Source organism: Acipenser ruthenus, chromosome 24 (genome assembly GCF_902713425.1).
Source record: "Acipenser ruthenus chromosome 24, fAciRut3.2 maternal haplotype, whole genome shotgun sequence".
NCBI lineage: Eukaryota > Metazoa > Chordata > Actinopteri > Acipenseriformes > Acipenseridae > Acipenser > Acipenser ruthenus.
The window spans coordinates 7,840,124-7,867,963 of NC_081212.1; the positions used below are offsets into that span (position 1 = coordinate 7,840,124).

Genomic DNA, 27,840 nt, shown 5'->3' on the forward strand with positions numbered 1-27,840 from the left:
CACTGTTAACTCTACCAGGTGAACAAGGCGTGCTGATCCAGACCACAAGACAATATCTGGTCGAAGGTTAGCGGTGGCAATCTCAGGTGGAAAAATAAGCCGTTGACCAACATCTGCCAGCATATTCCAGTCTCTAGCAGCTTCCAGTTGTCCTGGGCGAGGATTGGTTTTAACACCTTTTCTTGGTGGTTGCTCTCCTGGGCGGAGGAATGTTGTCTTTTGTGTGTAATGTTTTGATGGAACAGGTGGCAACTTATTGGTCATGTTACGCTTGTCTTCCAATGCTAAGGCCAAACATCGCAGCACCTGGTCATGGCGCCAAGTAAACCGTCCTTGGCTAAGAGCCACCTTACATCCTGTCAAAATGTGCCTTAATGTTGCAGGTGATGAACACAAAGGACATGAGGGATCCTCTCCTACCCAGAGGTTTAGGTTCTGTGGTGATGGGAGAACATCATATGTTGACCTGATGAGGAAACTGATCCTGCTCTGTTCCATTGACCATAGGTCTTGCCAGCCAATCTTGCGTTGTTCCACACTCTCCCATCTCATCCATTCTCCCTGTTTGGCCTGGGAAATGGCCTTTATACACCTCATCCTCTCCTCCTGCTTTTGCACCTCGTTGACTACGAGCTTCCTCCTTTGAGCTGGGGCCGCCTTGTGCCATGTAGGAGGAGTTGAACTGAAACCAAGACCCCCTCTTCCATGCTGAACTTGTCCCATGATATCACCAATTCGAAGGGCAGCCTTTGCATCTTCCACAGCTTTCTTTGCCGCCCACTTTCTTCCAGTTTTCAACACAGGTGCTGCCTCCCTTACGCATTTATCGCGTGACTCTACTAATGTCATTTCCAGTCTGACCTTGGCGCACTTAAACTCTTCAGTTAGAGCAGAGACTGGTAGCTGCAGTATTCCTTTACCATAAAGTCCCACTCTGCTGAGGCAGCGTGGAACTCCCAACCATTTCCTGATGTATGAACTGATTAAAGCTTCCAGCTTCTCTACTGTTGTCAAAGAAACCTCGTACACAGTCAGTGGCCACAGCAACCTCGGCAGTAGACCAAACTGAAAGCACCAGAGTTTTAGTTTACCTGGTAGAGCGCAGCTGTCTATGCTCTTCAACCCTTCCACTGCTTGTTGTCTAACTTCTCCCACACGAACTGTGTCCTTTAGATCCCCGTCGTACCATCTCCCAAGACTCTTCACTGGCTTCTCAGACACTGTTGGTATTGCCTCACCATTAATGAAGAATGTTTTATCTACTACTTTGCCTTTAATTATAGAGATGCTCCTTGATTTAGTGGGCTTGAATTGCATTCGTGCCCATTCAATGTTATTGGTTAATTTGCCCAATAATCGATTAGTGCAGGCTACTGTTGTAGTCATGGTTGTCATGTCATCCATATATGCTCGAATTGGTGGTAATCGCATTCCAGAAGCCAAGCGCTCTCCTCCTACTACCCATTTTGATGCCCTAATGATTACTTCCATTGCCATGGTAAAAGCCAGTGGAGAAATGGTGCATCCTGCCATTATTCCAACCTCTAGGCATTGCCATGTAGTGCTGAATTCTGAAGTTGAAAAACTGAATTGCAAATCTCCAAAATAGGCTTTCACTAAATTTGTTATTGTCATCGGTACACTGAAAAAATCAAATGCTGCCCAAAGTAGTTCATGTGGCACTGAACCATATGCATTAGCCAAATCCAGGAATGTCACATGGAGCTCCTTCCTCTCCTTTTTAGCTGATTGAATTTGTTGCCAGATCACATTGATGTGTTCTAAGCAACCTGGGAAACCTGGAATGCCCGCTTTTTGTATTGAAGTGTCAATGAAGCAGTTCTTTAATAGGTAAGCTGACAATCTCTGAGCAATAATGCTGAAGAAAATCTTGCCTTCTACGTTTAATAGGGAAATGGGACGAAACTGACTGATGCTTGTAGAATCTTTTTCTTTAGGTATAAAGACTCCACCTGCTCGGCGCCATGCTCTTGGTACAACCTGTTTTTCCCATGCCACTTTCATCAATTTCCACAGAATTCGTAGAACTCCTGAAGCACTCTTGTACACTCTGTACGGAACTCCATTAGGCCCTGGAGATGATGAAGCCCTTGCTTTTTTCACAGCTTGCTCTATTTCTTTCCACTTAGGTGCACAGTCCTCCATTTGGTATTCTGGTGGATTGATAGGTGGGATGTCTGACGGAATTGACATAGGCTCCTGCCTTTTTGAATCTGTATGTGTTTCCTCCAAATATCTCTCCAGCTCAACCTTAGATGCTTTTAGTGTGCCATTCTTCTCACTGGTGAATAACTTCTTTACAAATTTGAATGGGTCTTTATAAAAGTTAGCTCTCGCACGCTCCTTCTTTTTGTAGCGTTTCCGTAGGCGCTCAGCTCTGCGCAATGTTGCAAGCTTATCTTTTATGACCTTTTGTAAGAGATTGAGTCCCTCCTTCTGACTTTGTTCTGCTCTTCTCCATTGGTTCCTCAGCTGTCTCCTTTCTCTAACTAAGCGTTCAATCTCCTGCTGCCGTCTAGACTTTCCAGGAATAGTTTGTACTTTTTCCTTCCTTTTTTCAACTCCAAACCTCTCACTTCCATATGCGTAGATGATGTCCCCAAATTTATCCAGCTTCTTTTCAACTGTTCCACTTAATCTTTCCAATGCGACGCAGAGATCTGTGTTTACTGTGTCCCATGCAGTTTTCTCACAAGCTCTTGGCCATTTAACTCCAGGCTTGTGCCCGTTGAGGTTCTTTTCTCTCTTATGCTGGTTTGTCTGACCGGGTTCACAAGGATCATTAGGTTCATCACTAACTGTGTCCATGCAAGTCCTCCTCACATCTATGACAGGGGTGCTGATATCCTGCGAACTGTGGTTTGCTTCCTGTCGCTGGATTTCATTCGACTGACTTGACTGACTTCGTAAGAAGTACTGATCAATGCGAGGCCCTTGTCCCTTCTCCCTCAAGCATTTCATTCTCCCTTGATGAATCTTCAAACCCCTGACCGTTGTCGCCTTGCTCCAGCCGCAGACACAAACCTGGAGTTCCATGTCTTTGTTAACTGCAGATCTTGAACTAGTCTTTTGTGAAGTACTCTCCATACTCATATCCGTTTCCGTTCCTAAGTCGTTAACCGTGTTGTCCAACGTTGAGTCATCTTCCGCCCCCGCTCTCGCAGACTCTAGGGGTATTTTTCTCTTTAATTTCTTAGAAGCCTTGGGCAGGTGTCTCCAGCATCCTGTAAACACAGAGCTGGATACTGCCGACAAGGGTAGCTAACCCTTACCAGCCCCAATGGGGTCTCTTTCCTCCTGTCAGCTGTCTCTCCAGGCTGTCACAAGGTCTTTCCCTTGTTGCCAGCTGCACTATTCACAGCAGTCACTGGACGTATCCAGATCTTCATGATTTCCATTACACGAGAGTAGATGTTAAAACTTCATGCTGATTTGAACTCGGCTCTCGCCAAGATAAGCACCAACTAAGACGTAGCTTTACAGTAAACTAATGTGATCCATATGTGTCTCCATCCATTTACGTTTCCTTCCATATGATGATGTAGATATCCTTCTGTCTGGTGTTAATGGCTGAAGTGTAATGCTGGCTCCAGGGATCAGCTTATTTTGCCTCCCTGGCGCATCAGCACACACAACGGCTGCGATGCTGGCTCCGGGGATCAACCAAAGTGCGGCCTCCCCAGCGCATCAGCATGACAACCGTCTGGATTGAGCTAAGTAGGGTACATCTCTGGGGTTTTCAAGTGGGCACCTTCCATCCTCAGTGTTTCGTCGACTAGCCCACGACACCTCAAGAGGGCTCGACGGTGATTCTGGCGTCCCAGCTTCACCCCCCTCCGTCCCCCACTCAACTCAGCCCAGCTTACTTACCTGTCCCCAGCCAGAATCTTTCCGTCTCAACCACAGCCAGTTGCTGCTCCTCTCTGCTGCTTCAGATAAGTTCTTCACTGTGCGACGCAACTCTTGGCCACTGAATCCGACGTCTCTGAGAAACCGGGTTGTAGAGTGTGCCACAAATCCTCGACAACCCACTTCCACTGGGTAAACCCGAACTCTCCATCCTCGCTGTTCCGCTTCAGTGGCTAGTTGAGCATACCGCAGTTTCTTCCTCTCATACGCCTCATCTACAGCATCCTCCCATGGCACTGTTAACTCTACCAGGTGAACAAGGCGTGCTGATCCAGACCACAAGACAATATCTGGTCGAAGGTTAGTGGTGGCAATCTCAGGTGGAAAAATAAGCCGTTGACCAACATCTGCCAGCATATTCCAGTCTCTAGCAGCTTCCAGTTGTCCTGGGCGAGGATTGGTTTTAACACCTTTTCTTGGTGGTTGCTCTCCTGGGCGGAGGAATGTTGTCTTTTGTGTGTAATGTTTTGATGGAACAGGTGGCAACTTATTGGTCATGTTACGCTTGTCTTCCAATGCTAAGGCCAAACATCGCAGCACCTGGTCATGGCGCCAAGTAAACCGTCCTTGGCTAAGAGCCACCTTACATCCTGTCAAAATGTGCCTTAATGTTGCAGGTGATGAACACAAAGGACATGAGGGATCCTCTCCTACCCAGAGGTTTAGGTTCTGTGGTGATGGGAGAACATCATATGTTGACCTGATGAGGAAACTGATCCTGCTCTGTTCCATTGACCATAGGTCTTGCCAGCCAATCTTGCGTTGTTCCACACTCTCCCATCTCATCCATTCTCCCTGTTTGGCCTGGGAAATGGCCTTTATACACCTCATCCTCTCCTCCTGCTTTTGCACCTCGTTGACTACGAGCTTCCTCCTTTGAGCTGGGGCCGCCTTGTGCCATGTAGGAGGAGTTGAACTGAAACCAAGACCCCCTCTTCCATGCTGAACTTGTCCCATGATATCACCAATTCGAAGGGCAGCCTTTGCATCTTCCACAGCTTTCTTTGCCGCCCACTTTCTTCCAGTTTTCAACACAGGTGCTGCCTCCCTTACGCATTTATCGCGTGACTCTACTAATGTCATTTCCAGTCTGACCTTGGCGCACTTAAACTCTTCAGTTAGAGCAGAGACTGGTAGCTGCAGTATTCCTTTACCATAAAGTCCCACTCTGCTGAGGCAGCGTGGAACTCCCAACCATTTCCTGATGTATGAACTGATTAAAGCTTCCAGCTTCTCTACTGTTGTCAAAGAAACCTCGTACACAGTCAGTGGCCACAGCAACCTCGGCAGTAGACCAAACTGAAAGCACCAGAGTTTTAGTTTACCTGGTAGAGCGCAGCTGTCTATGCTCTTCAACCCTTCCACTGCTTGTTGTCTAACTTCTCCCACACGAACTGTGTCCTTTAGATCCCCGTCGTACCATCTCCCAAGACTCTTCACTGGCTTCTCAGACACTGTTGGTATTGCCTCACCATTAATGAAGAATGTTTTATCTACTACTTTGCCTTTAATTATAGAGATGCTCCTTGATTTAGTGGGCTTGAATTGCATTCGTGCCCATTCAATGTTATTGGTTAATTTGCCCAATAATCGATTAGTGCAGGCTACTGTTGTAGTCATGGTTGTCATGTCATCCATATATGCTCGAATTGGTGGTAATCGCATTCCAGAAGCCAAGCGCTCTCCTCCTACTACCCATTTTGATGCCCTAATGATTACTTCCATTGCCATGGTAAAAGCCAGTGGAGAAATGGTGCATCCTGCCATTATTCCAACCTCTAGGCATTGCCATGTAGTGCTGAATTCTGAAGTTGAAAAACTGAATTGCAAATCTCCAAAATAGGCTTTCACTAAATTTGTTATTGTCATCGGTACACTGAAAAAATCAAATGCTGCCCAAAGTAGTTCATGTGGCACTGAACCATATGCATTAGCCAAATCCAGGAATGTCACATGGAGCTCCTTCCTCTCCTTTTTAGCTGATTGAATTTGTTGCCAGATCACATTGATGTGTTCTAAGCAACCTGGGAAACCTGGAATGCCCGCTTTTTGTATTGAAGTGTCAATGAAGCAGTTCTTTAATAGGTAAGCTGACAATCTCTGAGCAATAATGCTGAAGAAAATCTTGCCTTCTACGTTTAATAGGGAAATGGGACGAAACTGACTGATGCTTGTAGAATCTTTTTCTTTAGGTATAAAGACTCCACCTGCTCGGCGCCATGCTCTTGGTACAACCTGTTTTTCCCATGCCACTTTCATCAATTTCCACAGAATTCGTAGAACTCCTGAAGCACTCTTGTACACTCTGTACGGAACTCCATTAGGCCCTGGAGATGATGAAGCCCTTGCTTTTTTCACAGCTTGCTCTATTTCTTTCCACTTAGGTGCACAGTCCTCCATTTGGTATTCTGGTGGATTGATAGGTGGGATGTCTGACGGAATTGACATAGGCTCCTGCCTTTTTGAATCTGTATGTGTTTCCTCCAAATATCTCTCCAGCTCAACCTTAGATGCTTTTAGTGTGCCATTCTTCTCACTGGTGAATAACTTCTTTACAAATTTGAATGGGTCTTTATAAAAGTATAGTTAGTTAGCAAGCAAGAAAAAAACATTTTGAAAACTATAAGTGGTTAACGTACCAGTTTAAATGTTAAAATGATCTAGGCTTTAAAGTATTAGTGTTAGTGACGGAAACCCCTGTTTCAGGTATTTACATATACAGATATGAAGGTTACTGATAACCAGACAGAAGGAGTACCGGTGTAGTGTTATTTTCAGATACGGGTTAAAAAGAGGTACGCAGAGCACTACGCTTGCTCGCACTGCGCTTGCTCGCACTGCGCTTGCTCGCACTGCCTAAACAACTTCTGCTAAGAAAGCAGGGAAACGCCCATTCAAATCTGGTGCTGTTTTCGGTCTTTGACATCTTTTAAAATTGAATTTATCATATTTTCCAGTCTTTTACATCGTTGTTAATGTAATTGATCATATTTTTCCATCATTAAGAAAATAGTATGCAAATATTTATCACATGCAATACATTGGTTCGTGTACATTTTTTTTTACTTCTGAAATTTTGCGGTGACTTCTCGTTTTGTCTTGTTTGTCGTGAATTGTTTTTTTCTTTTAAGAGAAGTTGCGTTTGTCTGTTTCCAGTTTAAGTTTCTAAAAAAAAAAGTAGAATTAACGGTAAATGTACCTCTTTTGACAATAGCAAAACACACATCAGATTGTAATTGATTGCACCTCTATCAAAATCTGACAGCGTACGGGTTTCAATCTAACAGTATACCACTTTCTGACATTAGACAAGTCAAGTTTTGGTACGTGTACCACATTCTGACGATATACCACTTTCAAACACTACACCGCTACTGTAGTAGCCTGTAGTAGACTATGATAATAGTACTATAATAATACTATATTATGCAGTGTAAAGTATTTCACTATAGAATGCATACAGTATTTGAGAAAGACTGCTTTACTATGCTTTAATGTTTGGCCGTATAATCCTCATTTGAACAAACCCGGTCGAGCCTGGCAGTGAAAGAGTTAACCCGAGTGTTTTCAGCAAGCCTCTCGTAACCTAAGAGATCGCCGCTACACACAAGAAGGAAACAAACAATCAGAACTCCAGAGGGGTGTGACGTCCCGGTATCCTCGTTTACACGAAGCGCACGGTAAATAAGGTCCGAGGAGCGGGGGGAGCAGGAGAATGCACCCGGGATAAGCAGAGGAACCAGCATCCTGGCAAAACATTTTGGATTGGGAGAAAAACGGGACAGTCTGAGACTGCACTGAATTCCTAATCTTTTTGGACAGATCACTAGATAAGCATTGGGACCGAATACATATCCAGTTTGGTAAAACAATGGAGTTGAACGTGTTTTTAAAGTTTTTTTCAAGATAAAAACACAAATGGAGCGCCATGCAACGTGGTGACATTTTGTCATAATTAACTGTTAATAATAATAAAATAAGAATACAGTTGTGAAAATATATCACTTAGCAACTTGGGAGTGTTTCTGACGGCAGGAATATGAAAGTAACAAAAATAGCAATGGACATTATTGCCTAAAACGGAATATTGCTATTAAAATAGTAATTGTTTTTATCATCATTATTAACTATATATATTTGTAATTCATATTGTTTTTTTATGAATGCAACATGTCTGGGATCCACAGCGCTACCAAGAGCATACGGCCTTTCAGGTCAAGCGAGGAGTACCTGTATGCGATGAAAGAAGATCTTGCGGAGTGGTTGAAGGATCTCTACGGGGTTGAAATCAACGTGGACACGTTTCTCGAGGTGTTGGAGACGGGCTCTTTGCTATGTCACCACGCCAACAGCGTCACGCAGGTAGCGGCTGAATTTCTCCGGGAATACCCGAGTTTGGCCGAGAGGATGAAGCTGCCCCGGTCGGGAGTCACGTTCGTCAGCTCGGCTCAGCCTGCAACGTTCCTGGCACGGGACAACATATCCAATTTTATCAACTGGAGCAGAAATCAAATGCATATTAAAGGCAAGTCGTTTAAAAATATATATATTTTGATTAGGGCTCATATGTGGGAGCTACGAACACAGAGTGAATTAATAGCTGTTGCCACAGTATTCAATGTTTTAAGTTTTTAAAGCAGCATAAAAATATATATTATAACCTGATTATATTAAAAAGATAGACACAATATTAAAACGAATTATACATAAATCATATGCAACAGATTTTAAAAACGTTTTAGTAATTATATAATCAGTAATATTTATTTTGGATACGCTTGTGTGTGTTCTTTCTCAAACAATTAAAAAGATTAAGACAAGTTTTATTCTTAACGCTTTCGTGCAGGAAATATTGAATACAGCTGAAAAAAAAATAGTTTTGGACCCTAGTATATTTTTCATTTACATTTTTTTCAAAATTTGTCATTGCTTAATAAGAGGAAAAAAGGCATCCTCGTATGAGGTCATCATGCATTTGCGTCTCACCTGTGAGATAAAGGCGAGACCAGAGTTGTTTTTTTATTTATCCGTCCCCTTATGAGGTTGCCACGCATGAAATGGTTGAACTGGTTCAGTACGAGGTCTAGGATACAGTTAGGGCCATTGCACGCAAAGACAACGTGTATTATACTAGGTCATGACCAGTACCACTCTGACAAGTATCATAACAACAGAGGCTGGTAAAGCACATGCAGCCCCTGCAGTGCCCCAGTATTGAAGAGGAATGGACGTGCAATACGGAGTCACTATAACCCGCTCAGCACCTGTAGTAATAATAAAATAAACTCATACAATTACATGACAAACGTTTCAACTAGAAGTCTGGTGAATGTGATGTATTTTGGTAACACTTTACATTGTGTCTCTAATTCGTGTGTATTTACAGAAAGGTTATTTAGTAAATACAAGTGTACTTACACAGAATCTTTTTGCAATATATAACCCTAACTCAACCCCTTTTCTGATACAATTGTGTACTTACATACAACATGCATGTTTTACACATTAAGTACATTGTAACTATGCATAGTAACATTGTAATGATGTGTAAGCACACATGTATTTACTAAGTAACTACTATGTAAATACACAGTAATTAGACACACTTCATGCAAAGTGTCATCTGTATTGTTTCAAATATTTAAAAGGCATTGAAGACTAGTTGAAACGTCTGTCATATAGATTATTTTAGTATTACTGCAATACTGTATGAAACAAGCATGCCACCTAAAAATACCATATGCAGAATAAAACCTTTTCAATTGAGGTGGACTAAAAAAAGCATCAATGGTAGAATATATTCGAAAATAAACTTTTTTTTTTCAAATAGAAGTCTTTTTTAATGTTTTCAATATGTATGTATATATATATATATATATATACAAAATACAACACATGCATTAAGTGTTACCTACGTGCGAATACAGCGTGTAATGAATGAGCTATGGAATCTCCTACAGTCACAGGTACCTTTCTGAAGGGTTTCAGACAATGTCTTACTTCTCATTACTATAAGAACATTCTCACAAATCTGTTCTTTATCCCTCATTCATCCTCACATGTCTGATTGAAGGAGGGTGCTGTGATCAGCCTATACTAAGGGCTGTATATTTCGCAGTATAAAAATAGGTATTTCAAGATATTTCACATTTAAACAGAAGATTTATTAAAGCAGAAAAATGGTGTTGTCGCATACAGCAAATGTTCCTAAATATTTAAATGCTTCCCTGAAAAACAGTAAATTCTCAATTGCAGAATGTTTTGTTTCTATGTCCACCTTTTACAGACATTCTACTTTAAGTGAATTATCAAACAAAATAAAAAAACATCGATAAATGTAAAAATAACAACAGACACGTGAAATCTTTAGCAGAAATATTTCCAATCTTTGATGCAGCTGGTGTCTTTTTCACTGAAGACATTCTAAAGAAATCCTGTAGCTCTATGCAGTGTGTTCAATCATTTCCAGGAAGCAAACTGGGAATTTTCACACAATACTACATATTACACAGTAATGGGTACATTTCAGGGAAATCGTGAAAAAAATACAGCCTTACTGGACATTTTTACACCATTTTACAGCAGCAAGGAATCCCTGGATCACATCAACAGGAGACTCCCCAGTGCAGTAACATGCTCAAAACAATCCAGCAGAGGCTTACCCTGGCTGGGGATAGGGTGATCAAATAAACCTCTTGGTTTCCCCATTCACTTCCTGCCTGTGTTACAGGTAATAGGTTCCCCCCGCCTGATGCTATGCGCAGCATGGGATTCTAGTATAAAGGCTCAGGTGGGGTCCTTTTACCTGTAACACAGGCACATACAGTGTTGTGGCAGAAAACATTGACGTCACCTGGAGATAAATACAACAGGTTTTAAAGTGTTTTTAAAGGAGTTAGCCCTTTAAATTCTGTATAGATATTATATTAATTTCAGCACCTGTATAGAAACTGTGTAGAGTGTTTTTTATATATGTCTATACAGTAGCTTCCCTTATGGATTCTTCAGAGATGGGAGGGTATGGTTATCTAATTGAATGTGGACAGTGTTTATACAGCTACAGCATGCTTATGGGTGTCTATGGAAATGTTATGTTTACTTTCTATACAATAAGAGCCTGGGTTTCTCAATAGGCTGTTTTATGTCAACAAGGCTCTGGCCGCAGAGTTCTGTACACACCGACTGGCAGACTTCACAACCCTTTAAGTAAAAAGCTTAGTCTACATAACTGAATAGGAATGCAACATTAAACTGTGCTTGTAACAATGATTCATTCAAAAGAGTGACAAGTGTGGGCAGAGGAGTCACAGCTCTCATTCACATAGCAACGCTCTCATTCACATAGCAACACTCCCACAAGTGCAGTTTTGTTTTGCTGTTGATTCAGTATCAGTACTTATATTGTTATCTGCTGTCAGTATAACTGATGTTCTGTTCTTTTTCTTTCTTAATTCAACATCATTCACTGAAATTAAAGTCTATTTACTGTTGTAGTCAGTTTACTACTGAATACAATTCTGTGAAATAAATATATTTTCTTTGAAATTCTATGCTATAATGTTATTGTTGACATCAATACAACTGTTCCTTCCTTTAAAATTATCTAAACTTTAAAATTATCTAAAAGAAAAAAGTTCTAGATCCAGATGATCATTTATCATGATAATATCGGGATATCATCATTTTCTGTTCAACTTGTATCGTGATGCAACACTAATCTGAGTTGTAGAGAGTTTATGAATTAAATTGTAGCTGTGTGGTTCATGTCTTGTCTTGCTCCAGTGCTGTGTTGTAGCTGTGTGGTTCATGTCTTATTCCAGTGCTGTATTGTAGCTGTGTGGTTCATGTCTTGTCTTGCTCCAGTGCTGTGTTGTAGCTGTGTGGTTCATGTCTTGCTCCAGTGCTGTGTTGTAGCTGTGTGGTTCATGTCTTGCTCCAGTGCTGTGTTGTAGCTGTGTGGTTCATGTCTTGCTCCAGTGCTGTGTTGTAGCTGTGTGGTTCATGTCTTGTCTTGCTCCAGTGCTGTATTGTAGCTGTGTGGTTCATGTCTTATTCCAGTGCTGTATTGTAGCTGTGTGGTTCATGTCTTGTCTTGCTCCAGTGCTGTATTGTAGCTGTGTGGTTCATGTCTTGTCTTGCTCCAGTGCTGTGTTGTAGCTGTGTGGTTCATGTCTTGCTCCAGTGCTGTGTTGTAGCTGTGTGGTTCATGTCTTGCTCCAGTGCTGTGTTGTAGCTGTGTGGTTCATGTCTTGTCTTGCTCCAGTGCTGTGTTGTAGCTGTGTGGTTCATGTCTTGTCTTGCTCCAGTGCTGTGTTGTAGCTGTGTGGTTCATGTCTTGCTCCAGTGATGTGTTGTAGCTGTGTGGTTCATGTCTTGCTCCAGTGCTGTGTTGTAGCTGTGTGGTTCATGTCTTGTCTTGCTCCAGTGCTGTGTTGTAGCTGTGTGGTTCATGTCTTGCTCCAGTGCTGTGTTGTAGCTGTGTGGTTCATGTCTTGCTCCAGTGCTGTTGTAGCTGTGTGGTTCATGTCTTGCTCCAGTGCTGTGTTGTAGCTGTGTGCTTCATGTCTTGCTCCAGTGCTGTGTTGTAGCTGTGTGCTTCATGTCTTGCTCCAGTGCTGTGTGGTTCATGTCTTGTCCAGTGCTGTGTTGTAGCTGTGTGGTTCATGTCTTGTCTTGCTCCAGTGCTGTGTTGTAGCTGTGTGGTTCATGTCTTGGTCCAGTGCTGTGTTGTAGCTGTGTGGTTCATGTCTTGCTCCAGTGCTGTGTTGTAGCTGTGTGGTTCATGTCTTGCTCCAGTGCTGTGTTGTAGCTGTGTGGTTCATGTCTTGCTCCAGTGCTGTGTTGTAGCTGTGTGGTTCATGTCTTGCTCCAGTGCTGTATTGTAGCTGTGTGGTTCATGTCTTGCTCCAGTGCTGTATTGTAGCTGTGTGGTTCATGTCTTGCTCCAGTGCTGTATTGTAGCTGTGTGGTTCATGTCTTGCTCCAGTGCTGTATTGTAGCTGTGTGGTTCATGTCTTGCTCCAGTGCTGTGTTGTAGCTGACTCTCTGCTCGGCCCCCAGACGTGCTGATGTTCGAGACGGATGACTTGGTGCTCCGGAAGAACGAGAAGCACTTTGTTCTGTGCCTGCTGGAGGTGGCTCGCCGGGCCTCGCGCTTCGGCATGGCGGCGCCCGTCCTCATCCAGCTGGAGGAGGAGATCGAGGAGGAGATCCGAGAGGAGCTGGACCTGCCCCCCGTGGAGACCCCCAAACACAAACCCCTGCGCCGCATGTCTGACTTCAAGAACCTCGACCAGATGGTGAGACTGACTACCTGTGTTCAAACCAGGGGGGGCGAGGGAGAGCAAATAAAGAGAACAGAAATGAACTGTAGCTCTGAACACCCACTCACCCCAGGTCTATCAACCGGCAACCACCAATCTCATTTCACTTGTGATCTTACCTGCATGAAAAAGCCAGTGCATTAGCCTGCAATGGACTTACTCTTTAAAGGAGAGCTAACTCTTATAAAAATGTACCATAGTAAAAGCATAGCAAAGTGTAATAAAGCATAGTGAAAGCATGATAAAGCATAAGTAAGCATTATAAAGCCCAGAGAGGTATGGTAAAGCATATTTAAAAACATCTCTAAGCTGTCATAAAGATACCTGATGTTTTTTTTTTGGCTTTGTATCTCGTGTTAGAACAAAAATATTACACACGGTCATCATAGTTTGTATTATTTGGTACTCTTTAAAAGCACCATAGAGACAGCAGGGAGTTTCTTAAACGTTTCCCCTTGGCTAGTTGTGCTTTTCACAGTGGCTGAATGGCAGGGAGGAGTGTGTGAGCTGACTCCTCGTTTCTCTACAGGTGCAGTACCTGGTGAGCCGCTGTACCTGCCCCAGCCAGTTCCCCATGGTGAAGGTGTCCGAAGGCAAGTACCGAGTGGGGGACTCCAGCACGCTCATCTTCGTCCGGGTGAGTCAGCCCAAGCCCCCCAATATCACTCTTGTTAACATTAACTGATTAACATTAACTGATTAACATTAACTGATTTTGGTAAAAAACGAGCGGTGCTTTTATTTCCCCAAATAATGTCAAGTGAAATCATTGAAGTAAGTTGCTGTCTAGTAATGAAGTATTCCACCATGTTTTCCGATGGTAGCGCACTATTTCATAAAGAACACTGCCATGTGTGTTTACAGCTTTCCTATGCTTTTAAGTGTTACAGCCTGTTCTGCATACACAGTGCAGCAAACTGTACATTTAAAATGCGTTGTATTAATGCACACGAGGGTAACCTAATCAAGACAAGGTCTACTACTATATTGCTAGCACTATAGTGTAATTGTATTAATGCATATTTTGCCAAGTTGTTTGTGAACTCCTGATAAAGTAATCTGCTACATATTACTGATTACTTTATTATTTATAAAAGTAATATATTATTACTTTTATATTACTTTTGATGATAATAATAATAATAATAATAATAATAATAATAATAATAATAATAATTTTAAAAAAAGATAATACAAAAAGCATGAAAGTTTTTGCACTTGAGTTTTACAATGAGGTTTACTGGCCAGGATCCTAGTTTTAATGCTAGGTAAAAAAGATACCTGAGGGAAAGTTATTTGCACACATGGGCTTCAGTAGACTGAAATAGCGAAAAGAAATCTGATTACATTTTTTAAAAGTAACTTGTCTAATTACTTTAACAACCCTGGTAGTACTTCCATATCCCAATCTGAGTATTTGAGGCAGTTTATAACTGAAGTTCATGATGAAGCGGTCACTGCAGGGTCGTTACTGATAGTGACGTGTGTCCCTGACTGTGGCCCTAGATCCTGAGGAATCATGTGATGGTGCGCGTGGGAGGAGGCTGGGACACTCTGGAGCATTACCTGGACAAGCACGACCCGTGCCGCTGCACTTCACTCTGTAAGTGTGACTCACACCCTGCACCCTGTGTAACCGCTCTGTGTGACTCACACCCTGAGTAACCGCTCTGTAAGTGTGACTCACACCCTGCACCCTGCACCCTGAGTAACTACTCTGTAAGTGTGACTCACACCCTGCACCCTGAGTAACTGCTCTGTAAGTATGATTCACACCCTGCACTCTGCACTCTCCCCCTTGAGTAACCGCTCTGTAAGTGTGACTCACACCCTGCACCCTGAGTAACCACTCTGTGTGACTCACACCCTGCACCCTGAGTAACCGCTTTGTGTGACTCACACCCTGCACCCTGCACCCTGAGTAACCGCTCTGTAAGTGTGACTCACACCCTGCACCCTGAGTAACTGCTCTGTAAGTGTGATTCACACCCTGTACTCTGCACCCTGAGTAACTGCTCTGTAAGTGTGATTCACACCCAGCACCCTGCACCCTGAGTAACCGCTCTGTAAGTGTGACTCACACCCTGCACCCTGAGTAACTACTCTGTAAGTGTGACTCACACCCTGCACTCTGCACTCTGCACTCTCCCCCCTGAGTAATAATAGCGACCGCTACCTTCCAGATAATTCACTCGAGATAGTTAGGTGTCCTGATCAAGGGCTCTTAACAAAAGACAAAGTGTAATGCTGTCTGTAAGTATCTCAAGGTCTGTCTCTCACCACAACAGAGACATGACATCTTGATGTTGTTTCACAAAAGGGTTTCCACAATTTCCTGACACCCCCTTGACAACCATTGCCAACCCCAGAATGAGTACCACTGACATGAACACCTTAATTATTAAGTTTAAGTGTAACACTTGAGGAATAATCTTTCCTTAGGGTACTGGCCTAAATGTGTATTGGTGCTTTCTTTTATAAGAGTTTTCCTTAGGCTTAAGAAAAACAGAAAGGGTAAATCTTGGGGAAACTAAGGGGAAATTTGGCATAAGGTGTTTTATGCAACTGGCCACTGGTCACCTTTAAACAGAACATGAATCACCTTACAACTCTAGAAGTCTTTTTGTAGTGGACACCAATAATGTGATGTAATAGCTGTAACCACTAGAGGTCAGTGTTCACCCACTAGAATTGTTTCAGTAGCTACAACATGCCTCAGTGGCAGTGGGATCTATATATATATATATATATATATATATATATATATATATATATATATATATATATATATATATATATATATATCTTGGTTCCCTCTGACTGGTTAGTTTTTAAATGCGCATGCTCCACATTATCTCTCATCACTGGTCCACAGCAGGCGCCTTCATGTGTTTGCATAGAGATGTTTGTCCACCCTGTGTACAGCATATATAATATCTGTGAACAACTTATTTAGGTGTAATCCGTTCTTTTAGCCAATTAGCAGCCTTTTACAGCCATAGAGACTGTTTTGCATTGGCAGATACAGTCAATAAAACATTGTAAACCATTTTATAAGTGCAATAACACATTTGATGGCATGGGTTGTGCTGAAACAGCCCCCTTCTCAGGTCATTAAAGATATAACTTCTAGTGTGGTAATGCTTACTGAGCATACCTCTGTGGGCTTTACAATGCTTACCTGTGCTTAAACATGCTTTTCTAATGCTTTATCACACTTTGCTATCCTTTTACAATGGGAGAGAGGGCGAGTGTCACAGAGTGACAGGTTTATGGTTACAATCTGAAGCTGAGCTTGGAGGTTAGACTCTGAGAGAGGTTGATTTCCCTGCAAATATAGATTGCCTGGCTTTGCTCAAAGTGCTGGAAATAGCTTGTACAGGTCAGGGGATGTGAATCACTGTGCCTGCAGGGCTGCCTGCCTGTCTCTGATGTAAGTGATACAAAAGGGCATCTTCATTTGAGATGCAGCAGGCACCCTGGACACCTTTGTGATGCCGTCCTCCGTGCAGAGTTATTCCGAATCGACTCACACAGCGTCTGCTGGACCTGCCTGAGTGGTGATCGGCGGTCATGTTTCACTGCTTTAAAGGACGGTCCAAGGGGAGAAAGGGTTCGTTTTCAGTGGCATGCCTCTGGGTTTATTTGACTGACTCATTGACTGGTCAGTTATTGTGTGTGTATTCGTTCTGATAACGGTCTGAAATTAATGATCAGGATTGATGTACTGTTTTTGTAGTTCAAATATAATTTTCTTTTGTACATCATTTTCTGTTTCAGTTATAACATCCTGGGGACGTTTTAAAAAGCACAGGTTTAAAGCACCAATGTGGTCTCAATAGAGCTCTCAAACATGTCTGGACTCATCTGATTCACCAGAGTGTGATCATTAACCAGCCGTCCTGCAACAGTCTGCCCCCAGTAGATGGAAGCGTTTCTTTCTGATGGATTTCTTACCAAGGGCAGGTTAATGGTTACTGCTGTACTTGGGGATGAGACATGTTTGAGAGCTCTATCGAGACCACAGAGGTGTTTTAAACAGTCCCCAGGATGTGATGACCTGTACAGAAACAAGAACGTACCGATAATATCTACACTAAGTGAATATGTCCTGTACAGGGTGTATCCTACTGTTGTAAGAAATGTCATCTCAAGCAGTATGGGCCTGAAATGATTTCTGTTATAAGAAACATCCTGCAAACAATGTACTAACAATGTGCTAACCCTAACCCTAACCCTAACCCTAGAGTTAGCACATTGTGTACCTGTCTGTCCTTATTGATATTATTGCCCAGTTAATAAACACCCATGCTCTCCAAAGCGCCCCCCCCCCATTTATTTTTCATTTTTCAACATCTTAAAATATGTTTTTCTTACACATAATGAAACTAATTAAGTATTATTGACATATATTTTGAAATAACATTTTCAAAAGTATTTTGACATGGTGAATCGAGTAAACCTAATCTTCAGAGGAAAGAGCATTCTGGGAATGAAGTACCCTCCACTTGATATATTTAATGATGAGAGCATAAAAATCTACTGCTTGCATTTGTTTAGCAGGTGAATTATACTATCTGATCTTGGTATTTTCGGAACACATATTATGATTGAATTTGGCTGGTCGTTCATCCAAGAGCAGAACAATTAACACACCTATTCAATCAGGTCATGAGAGTGGTGTGCGGAATAAACACTAGAGCACCAATGCACACGAATGTGCCCTGAATGAAAAGATAACTGAAGCCTGTACACAGCATTAAGATTTTGCATCGATCGTTTCGCCTGCGGTGTGCATGAGTTCACTTCAATCAACACGTTTATTTATTTGTTTCTCACTCGGGTGCGCATTGGCCCTAATGTACCGATAAATTACATTATTTGAGGAAAAAATAGACTGAGCAGCAGATAGGTGACTCCCTAAGTGCATTCTGTCAGTATCCTTGTTCTGATAAGTCAGCCACCGTGTTTTAAATCTGTATTATATATCTATAGTTATAGCCTGTGTAAAATTAAACCTTCACAGCATTTGATAGTATTGAGATCAAATGCAAAACCTGTGGGTGAGGCTTGTCTGACCCGCTGGAAACTACAATGTGGAGGTCAGGATTGAGACACTGTTGAAGATTCAAGTGACTCATTTAACAAATACTGTACCCGGGTCATGAAGGCTGCTGTGGGAGCCTTCAAATGATATATATATATATATATATATATATATATATATATATATATATATATATATACACACACCCTAGTGCTGCTGAATCAATGATTTCACAGTGGCCAATTAGCACCTACTCTATAATTATGCAAATAACCCCCAAGGTAAAGAATAGATTGAGAAAGCAAGTGCCCAACGTTAGAATTGTGACTCTCTGTTCTGTGCATGAGGTGACATCACTGCACAGTATTAGATGAACTGTCATTTAGACAAGCCTGTGATTATTTTTAATAAGTGATTTATACTGTACATACAAACGTCAGGATAAATATCTCTTGGCAACAGCTGCAGCAGCACTCAGACAATGACATCTTACAAATGCTCGCTTTGAAACAACAACCAAATAGCTCTATTATATCAATCTGCTGACGCTAAGAGAGAAAGCACTAGTGCTGTATGTTTATACATTGCAACATATATTTCTTGGTCCTAAACATTTGCTCCACGTTCTTCTTGTTGTTTACCATTGAGGAGGTAAAATGAAGATCTTCTATCCCACCTGGTAGTTCTGCTTTGCTAGAAAATAATATCTGGAATACAACTGCACTTGACAGAGTTATCTGAAAAATACTGAGCATTTTCACATTCTTATTTATTCCCTGTGTGTCGAATCCTATGCAGGCTCTCTTTGTAGGCTCAGTTTAGAGTCAATCTATCCAGCTTATATTCATTTTGTAACGTGAGCATCTATTTTCAACAGCTTCAGTCTTCAGGATGCTGTTTAGCATTGTGAGATAAAAAAGAAAAGATATTGTTTAAAGATGGCAAAATAAAAAAAAATGGATGCAAAGAACAATGAAGGACCTGCAGTCATATATTTCAGGGGTAAACCAAACTACAAAAGCCCCATCCCAAGTCTTGTGACTACATTCAATCCTTGCTGTTTGAGGGTCTTGAATAGGTTTCCCCTCTGTTTCTGTTTTTAGCTCACAAACAAGCAATGAGGTTCGGCAGCCCTCAGAGGCCGGTGACCCCAGTGACCCCTGTCCACGAGATCAAGGCCCGGCTGACCCCCAGACAGGAGGGGCACGGCAAGCCCCAGAGCATGCTGCTGCTGAGCCGCTCGCAGAGCCCCATGCCCGCAGTGGAGTGGACACCCTCCGCACCCTCCAGGGGGCTCAGGCTGAGCAGCTCCAGCAGCACTAGGCTCCCAGCCTCCTCCCCAGATGTGAACGGACACAACACTGGCTTCAGGACCCCGGGGGACACAGCTCCGACCCGGTCAGCTTGCATTCTTTTCATTTCATTTTGTTTCATTTTATTTGTTTGTATGTATGTATGTATAGATGTATGGTCCCAAATGTATGTGTTTCACTTTGTTGATAACTCCGGATCTTTGTCCGCTGTCTTTAGTGCAGGAATAAGATACCACACCACAGGGTTTAGGATATAAACAGGTTGTTACCTGTCATTGTATTGTTGTGCAGTGTCCTTACTCAGAAGGCACTGCACTGTTTTCAGAATAGCCAACATGCCTAAATCAAAATACAACAAAACAAACGCTAGTTCCACACTGAATCCTGCCTATCCTGTGTGTGTGTGTGTGATGTATGTATGTATGCATGCATGCATGTATTTATGTATGCATGCATGCATGTTTGAAGCTGGTAAAGGCACTTAAAATGGTAAACAAACATTTTACTAAGGGCACGATTTTGATGACGGGGCAAGCCTGTAACGCAATGGCAAGGCACGTTTGCCCTGATTATAATGAAAAAGCACTGCGCCAACGGGAGCAAACTGCCTTTGCCCTGGAATGAGATTTTGGTGACATGCTTTTTATCTGCGTCAGTACCACTGGTCGGCTTACCTTTCAGGGTGTGGCCTCACTTGCATGTTAGCTTTGAGTGATTTTGATGTCGGCACAGACAGGGGTGACTGCTTCTCAAACTAACCAGTAAGGGAAGGTTTATGTGAAACACAGGCACTGTCGATCCCATTACAAAAAGGGAACAGCAAGTGGTGAAGGAGCGAGGGAGCGAGTGAGACAGAAAATACACATTTTCCAACACAGTTTTCTATGTAATATTCATTAAATCTTACCCATGTAATATAAATCTATATTTTTCAGAGCAGCCCTAGTTAACAAAGACATGTTCCACATCCCAGTTCACACAGCTTTATTATTTGAAATATTATACAGAATTATAAATAACATAGGAAATGTGTGTTTTGTGTCTCACTCACCACTTGCTGTTCTCTTACGTAAAGGGATTGACAGCGCCTGTGTTTCAGATAAACCTCCCCTTACTGGTTAGAGACACAGTCCCCGTCTGTACTGTCAGCAAAATCACCAATTAACATGCAAATGAGGCCACACCCCAAAAGATATGCCGAGCACTGGCACTAATGCAGCTGGAAAAGGACGGGGCACTGCTCTTTCTTCATTAATCAGTGCTAACAGAACTGCACCAGCGCCCAGCTCAAATCCCCCTCAAAATCACAGAGGGATGGCGCAATCCAGCGCATGTGTAAAGTACTTTGTCCTTACATTTGTGTTTTACCACGTTTCCTCAAAATCAGCCCCTAAATGTCTAATTGAAAAATGCATATTCAAATCTACTTTTTTATAGAAAATGTATGGGGTTGTTTAAAGGGAAACGACTGAAAAGTTAAAATATTTAGTGTATTAATTGTAGATGTACAGCAATGAACAGGAGTTCAGTGGTGCTCCAAATGTTGTTCATTTAAAGCGATGCTGGAGCAGGTGTTGCACCTGTGTAATGGAAAAGCTTTGAAGTCCTTGAAACCCGGATTATACACATCAATTGTGGAGCCGGGGAGTTGGCAGGTCAGACTTATCCTGTTCACTAGGGCTTCTTTCTCATAAGTCTTTCTGTCAAAGCTTGTCCTGGGATATATACTGATGGATGAGTTCATAGAATCAGAAGCTTTCTCTGATCCCATTGCAGCAAAGACGTTGAAGAACTAGATCATGAAATAGAATGATTGTGTACAGCACGGCAAAGCACTGGGAGCCTCACTGGGCACAATGTAGACAGGAAATGTTTAGGTGGGCTCTTATTAATCTCATAGTTAATCTGCTTCAAACTGCTATGCAATATATGCACTGTCCAGTCATTCAAAAAAGAACCTTAAAAGAGCCATACTGATGACAGGACAAATATATATATATATAACTATATAAATCATGATTGTCTTTATATCAGGTTTAAATCTCAAAACTAGAGCAGCATTCATGTTTAAACCGCACCAATGTAATTAATCCAGAATTTCAAACACTTTGACAGCTGGATTTAAACACTCAAATCAGGAATTCGAAACTCCAGTTGCCTTCATCATGACGAGACATGCTTCTCAGAAACGATTAAACCAGAAATCAGTTTAATAAACATTTGAAAATGAAAAGTCTTTCCAAATTCCGTTTCAGGTCATCTGTCCTTGACAAATACCTTTTAATAAACAGGGCCCTTCTGTCAGGCTTGTAGCTACGGACCCACTGAGATTTAATCTCTTTGGTTATGCCTTCCTCAAAGCTATTCACGTCACTCAAAGACATGTATTTAAAAAAGGCTTAATCGTATATATACACGCTTGGAGACATGCTGCATTGGGAAAAGACAAGTTGGTCATCAATTACTTGAGCAATATAACTGTGTTGCCCTGATTTTAGCTTCACTCAAAACCAGAAACAAAGTGTCAGCTTTGATATACTGGGAGCAGAGACAAGTTCTGGCCTGCTTTCAAAGGTACTGCTGCCGCTGAGCTTGTGTATATTTGCATATATCAGTGAGCAAGATAAGATATTATGTAGAGAATAATGCACGGGGTAGTGTGTGATATGAGAATGTAATTCAATTCTCATTTATCACACTCTGCCGCTTGCAGTATTTTTTATAATCTCTGCCAGTTCTAAAGTCCTGTGTTGCTTGTTGCCAGGGGCTTACTCCACTCAGTTTATGTCAGTGAGTTATTAGACAGAGAGTGCATTAAGAACTTTATAAAGACTGTCATTTAAAATAGTATCAACTTTGATAACATGAACACAATTAAAAAGCAGGTTTGCCTTATGTGAAGACAGAATGAAACCTGCAATAGTAACTGTGTTAATGAGTGCGTGTTTCTAGTAATAACCATCCGCTGCTTACGAGAAATAGCAGCTGGATGAGGCCATTGAAAACATTGCTCCCCAGCTATTCTGAATAAAATACTCACCCATTCAATCTGCATTGGTAGTGAATGGATCATATTTGGGGTGCCACTGCACTGAAACAGTGCCTGACTGAGCCATGTGCAAAAGTGGGGTGTCAATCATATGTTACGACATGCCTTATTGGCACAATTATCCAATAAGGACATAGATAACATGTTAAACAGCCAATCAGAAAGACTCAATGGCGAGCACTACAGGTCCTCCTAATTCGCTATACACTGATTAGACATAATATCCGTCGGTACTAGGAATTGTCAGAGAAGGTGTTACATGTGAGTGACATCCAGCTTGCCCTCAGAGCATTGCATACCTCCACTCAGTTAAGCATCATTTAATGCAGCTCCTCAAAGGAAATGGAAAGTTACAACATTAAGTATCAAAGCCTCTGCAGAAGGAAGTCGGATTGACTCAAAAATAATACGTACAGGCAAATTATATATTACTATATAGCCCTGTATGTTTCGCAAATACGGAATAGCACAAAATAAAACTAAATGCAACATATAAAACGAAATAAAATGAAATGCAAATATAAAACGAAATAAAACAAAAAATCATTGCTTAAAATGCTTAAAATCGTAGTTGTTCAAGGCTCAGTCGTTACCATGGACACGGTCTGACGGGAAACGGAAGCTCTGTCTAGCACTTGTGCAGATGTATAATTTGGAGCGAGTCGTTTGGGAATTCAAATTGTGATGGAAGAGATGTTTGTTTCTAAAATGCGTAAAGCGCCCAAAACAATTAAACAACGCTACAAAGAATTTGAGCATGAGGGGATGTATGCAGCTGACGGTGACAAAATAATGATGTGCAGATTCTGCAGCTGTCGGCTGGAATGGTAGTTGAGCTTCGTTAAACATTAGCTGTTTATTCCTTTTGAAGAAAATATGGCTTGTTTGCTTATATTTTGTATTAGTATGCTAATTATTTGCTTTATTTCAAGTGATGCAAACTTTGCACTGGAGCAAATGCTGTTTTGGTTTTGAATAAATTTGAATGAATGAATCTGCATTGCTTAGTGTTTAAATAGAAACCCCAAGCTTGTATACTGGAGCCCTGCTTCAGTGCAATGGGATTGAAATACAATTCTTATCGTTTTTTTTAATGGGTAGATTGCTGTATGTGCAACTATTATGACAGCCTCACAATGTTTCCGACAAGGAATATTTATTAATGAAGATGTAGATAAAGGCTTATCAATGAGACTTTGGAGTGCTATATATCTTATCTATGACTAATACATCTTTTAAGTTCTGGATGATCTTACAGATTCCTGTATGTGTAATTCCAGGGTGACAGAGCGATCTGCCACTCCCTCTCGCAGACAGCTCTTCAGTGAAGGGCAGGCTGGCTCCCTCCAGACTGCATCCACTAGAACTGGGAGAGACAAGACCAGGACCCCCCCCAGCCCTGGACTTGGGGGCAGCCTTCCCAGACCCGCCCAGCCGGCCAGCGGGCCTCGGCTTGACGCCCAGCGCTCCAGAACCCCGCTGGGCTTTCAGAGAGCCGAACCCGCTTCCCAACAGCAGCAGAACAAAGACAGCAGGCTGGCTCATACCTGGACCAAGTCCCAGTTCTCAGAATCCAAAATGAAGCAAACCCCCAACAGGAACAGTGTGGAGTTACCAGCTAATAACCGCAGCAGACCCCCCACCCCTTCTTCAAACTTTCACACAATGGGTGGGCTGACGTCAGGCAGGCCTTCAACGCCTAATCGGTGCCGGAGCCCCACTAAGCAAGTTCTCCCAAAACAAGAAGTGAAAGCCAGCCCTCAGACTCAAATCAGCGCCAACACAGTCAGGGCCTCTAGTGCTATAACCCGTTCTCAGAGTCCGACCAAGCAGGTCACCAGTAAAACAGTCAGTCATCCCCAGAACAGACCGTCCACTCCGCTCGGCAACCCCAATATTGGGTCCAGAGATGGTAGAAAAACCCCGGTCAATGATGGCAACCCGAGCCCCAGAAGAGGGTTGAGTGTTCCGAGGCAGAACGCTCTCCGCTCTGCCAGCCTGGGCAGTATGATACGCATCAACGTGACAGAACCGGGTGATATGGGTGATGTTTTCCAGCAGGGGCAGGCCTTTGAACGCCTGAACAACAACCATAACAATAATACCAACAGGGCTATGAACAGAGACAGGGAGACAGCAGGGGAGATGGAGAGAGAGTGTCTCTTTACCCCTCCACCCATCGGCCCTGAGCAAGAGTCTGAGTTGTACAGAAGCCTGGAGGATGAGATCTTGTCTAATTTGCAGATTTTGGACATTGACTCGGATGAAAACAACAACACTGAGGATGCTGGTTCAGAGATTCCTCTGGGACAGGATTCAACAATACAGGAGCTCTCCTTGGCTTCTAGACTGTCTGTCCTTACCTCCGTTCCCTCTGCTGCCCGCAGCCAGAGGACGTCCACCTTCAGTGTTTCTTCAGCCGAAGGGTCCAGAACTCCCCAAACCGAGCCCAGCTTTGATGCTGTTATTGCTGAATTATCCAGAGGCCAACTAGCGCTCAATAAGGTGGATGTAGAGAGCTGGGTGGCAAAAATCCCACCCAAACCCATTGGCCAGGTAGAACCAGGAACAGCAGCTTTCAGGGAGACCAGGAGTATGGATTCTGGCAGCCTGAATGTCGCGCAGCCTAACAGGATGGGGTCTTGGTCTTCCCTCGGCTCCAGTGTAGAGTCCAAAGAACCTGCTGAAGCTGGGAGGCCAGATCACCAAGATCCCATAACCAGTGGACCTCTCACGAAGGTCAAGTCCATGGACACCCTCGATGGCTCCAGTACGGCTTCTTCCGGGTCTCCAGGTCCTCTGGTGAAGGCCAGAACCCCATCGTTCAAGCAGAAACGGGGCTTAAAAAAGCCAGAGAGAGTGCCGTCCATCTACAAGCTGAAGCTTCGTTCCAAGATCAGGCCCAGACGGGACACCAGGCCAGAGAAAAAGCCATCAAAGATCCCGACCCCGGTGTCCTACAGACATGCTCGGAGCTCAGGAGCCGACGGGACATCAGAGGAAGCCCAGAGGAAGTCCAGTCCCAGACACCCAGTTCAGGTCTTGCAAGGCTCCCAAAGCTCCATCCCGACTCTCTACTCCACTGAAGATGACCTGGGATCCGAGGAGGATGTCTGGCCCCGCAAACAAAGCTTCTCTCCTGGGGCCAAGATTTCGGGAAGAAAAGAAGCCTTCCAGGAAGGAACAGGGGATGGGGATGAGGAATCCTGGGTTTAGTTCAACCATGTGTGTTATTTACAGATGTTGGCACAATACTGATTGAAATGTGCAGATGCTATCTGGTTAGGGGTTAATTTGATAAACCTAAACCCCACTGGGATCATTTAAAGCATTTTGCTGCATTGGGGAGTTACCCTGGATTGCATTAACAACCTATCCAAGTGGATTCCCTGGTACTGTAAAATGCTCTAAAATCCTGCTTTGGTTTATCCCAGCAGGTAGGTTTATCAAATCAAGCCCTTAGTAAATTCAACTCAGAGCAGGGCAGAAATATTGCAGATATAAGCTATGCACTAAAAAGGAATGGGGCATTCAAAATGCAGATCTTCTTTTTTACATGCTTTAAACAAGAACATGTCAGTATGAATAATGTGTCTTTAAAAACCTGAAACCGCACTGCTGACAGCCTAAGCCAGTTTAAGCGGATGTGTGCGTGTGTCCTGTGCCCTAGTTCTGTAATTCATCAGTACTATAGTAGGTGATATATAATAATTCAGTCAGGAAACTCATGCGATTGACTCTACTACATTATACATGTTTTACACTACATTCTTTAGCCTCGTACGTCCGTAAGTTACATTGCAGATAATTGGAGAGGCTGATAGTAGGGAAGCCACGAACAGGGGGGCAGGATAGCTGCCCTCCCCGTTAGACAAAGCCAAAAAGCAGGTGGAGGCTGGGGAGGAGGAGGCGAACTCTGGTGCACAGCGGGGACGTAATGGATTGAGGTAAGATCCTTTCCTTGACGATCATTGTTTATCAAAGGACAAATTAGATACTAGCTATTCGATTGACTATTTGATCTGGTATTGGAAGCACCTAAAATTTGCTTTATGTTTATTGTCATTTGATCTAAGGTTAAAGTGAGCTCCCTGCCAGAACCACCAGATTGCTTAATTTCCCTAGCCTAGGAGTTTGAATCCAGCTCAGATTCTAATTAAAACTCCACATTTTATACAACTGTCAGTCTCTGCTTGAGAGAGGCCGGGGGGGTTTAGGTCAGGATTGAGGTGCTCTCTCATGCGAATATTAATTAAGTCCTTTAGGTCCTTAACTTCTGATGAGCACTAAATTCACCAATTAAAATGTCTGAAGAATAAATCCCTTCCAAAGCAGACTGGAGTCTTAAAAATATCCCTGGCAGGGCACAGCCTCCAAGGCTAGTCTATTTATAGTGCTGTTTGGGCTGCTGTCTTCTAATTCATTATGTGCAAAGTGTGCTAATCTAGTGTGCTTCATGAGCTGCATGCCTATGCAAACCAACTGGGAAATCCAAATGAAAAAAGACTCAATTGTCATGAATTGCAGTGTTTTGCACACTTTGAAAGTTTGCTTGTAAATTATTGTATTTCTAAAAAAAATCCTGATTAAAGTGCTGCAGGATGCACCCTACAGCTTGGAGATCGCCAGTCTGAATCCAAGCGATGCCAATACCGACCCTGGACGGGAGTTCCCAGCGGGCGGCTGGGGAGTTCTTGGCTCATTGCACACCAGTGACCCCTGTGGGCTGGCCAGTATGCAATTCAGAACTGCGTGGTCCTCCGACGTTGTAAGTTCTGATACGGCTGCACAGCGGGCTTGCAGAGTGAAAAAAAGCAGACAGCTGACTGGTTTCGGAGGACGAGAGTGCTCGTCTCTCCCGAGTTAGTTTGGGGGTTGCAGTGGTGAGCCAGGTTGAATAATAATTGGACATTCCAAAAATTAGGAGAAAAATTACATTGTACCCTCCAGAAATATTATCTTGGCAAGATATATAATGAACTTGCCTGACAGATATGTCTTGATTTAAATGGTTTTCTGTATTAAGATAATACTTTTACATGGAGAGAGGTGTATGAAAGATATTATTTTAGTAAAATCATTTTTGCAATAATAAAATATTTTTTTAACAACGTCAAAGAAATGGCCTGTTTCTCTCTCTCATGGATAAAACATGCATGTTCATGGAGTTAACCCAGT

At 42.7% G+C, this 27,840-nt stretch overlaps 1 protein-coding gene across 1 annotated transcript; it reads left to right on the forward strand.

The window, feature by feature from the left end:
• Positions 1–7,554: 7,554 nt before the first annotated feature.
• Positions 7,555–27,772, forward strand: LOC117429643 (GAS2-like protein 2A). The gene is made up of 6 exons (XM_034049399.3): positions 7,555–8,455; positions 12,991–13,229; positions 13,783–13,890; positions 14,760–14,856; positions 19,404–19,698; positions 23,943–27,772. Exons 1-6 carry the CDS (start codon positions 8,101–8,103, stop codon positions 25,876–25,878), a joined length of 3,030 nt encoding a protein of 1,009 aa, XP_033905290.3. The 5' UTR covers positions 7,555–8,100; the 3' UTR covers positions 25,879–27,772.
• The last annotated feature ends 68 nt before the right edge of the window (positions 27,773–27,840 follow it).

What these genes read in the sequence shown, in the direction of transcription:
- LOC117429643 (XM_034049399.3), top strand. Translation starts at nt 8,101, where the DNA reads ATGTCTGGGATCCACAGCGCTACCAAGAGCATACGGCCTTTCAGGTCA. An exon ending in TCAAGAACCTCGACCAGATG is followed by an intron (nt 13,230 to 13,782) that starts GTGAGACTGACT and finishes GTTTCTCTACAG; the next exon opens with GTGCAGTACCTGGTGAGCCG. An exon ending in GGGGACACAGCTCCGACCCG is followed by an intron (nt 19,699 to 23,942) that starts GTCAGCTTGCAT and finishes GTGTAATTCCAG; the next exon opens with GGTGACAGAGCGATCTGCCA.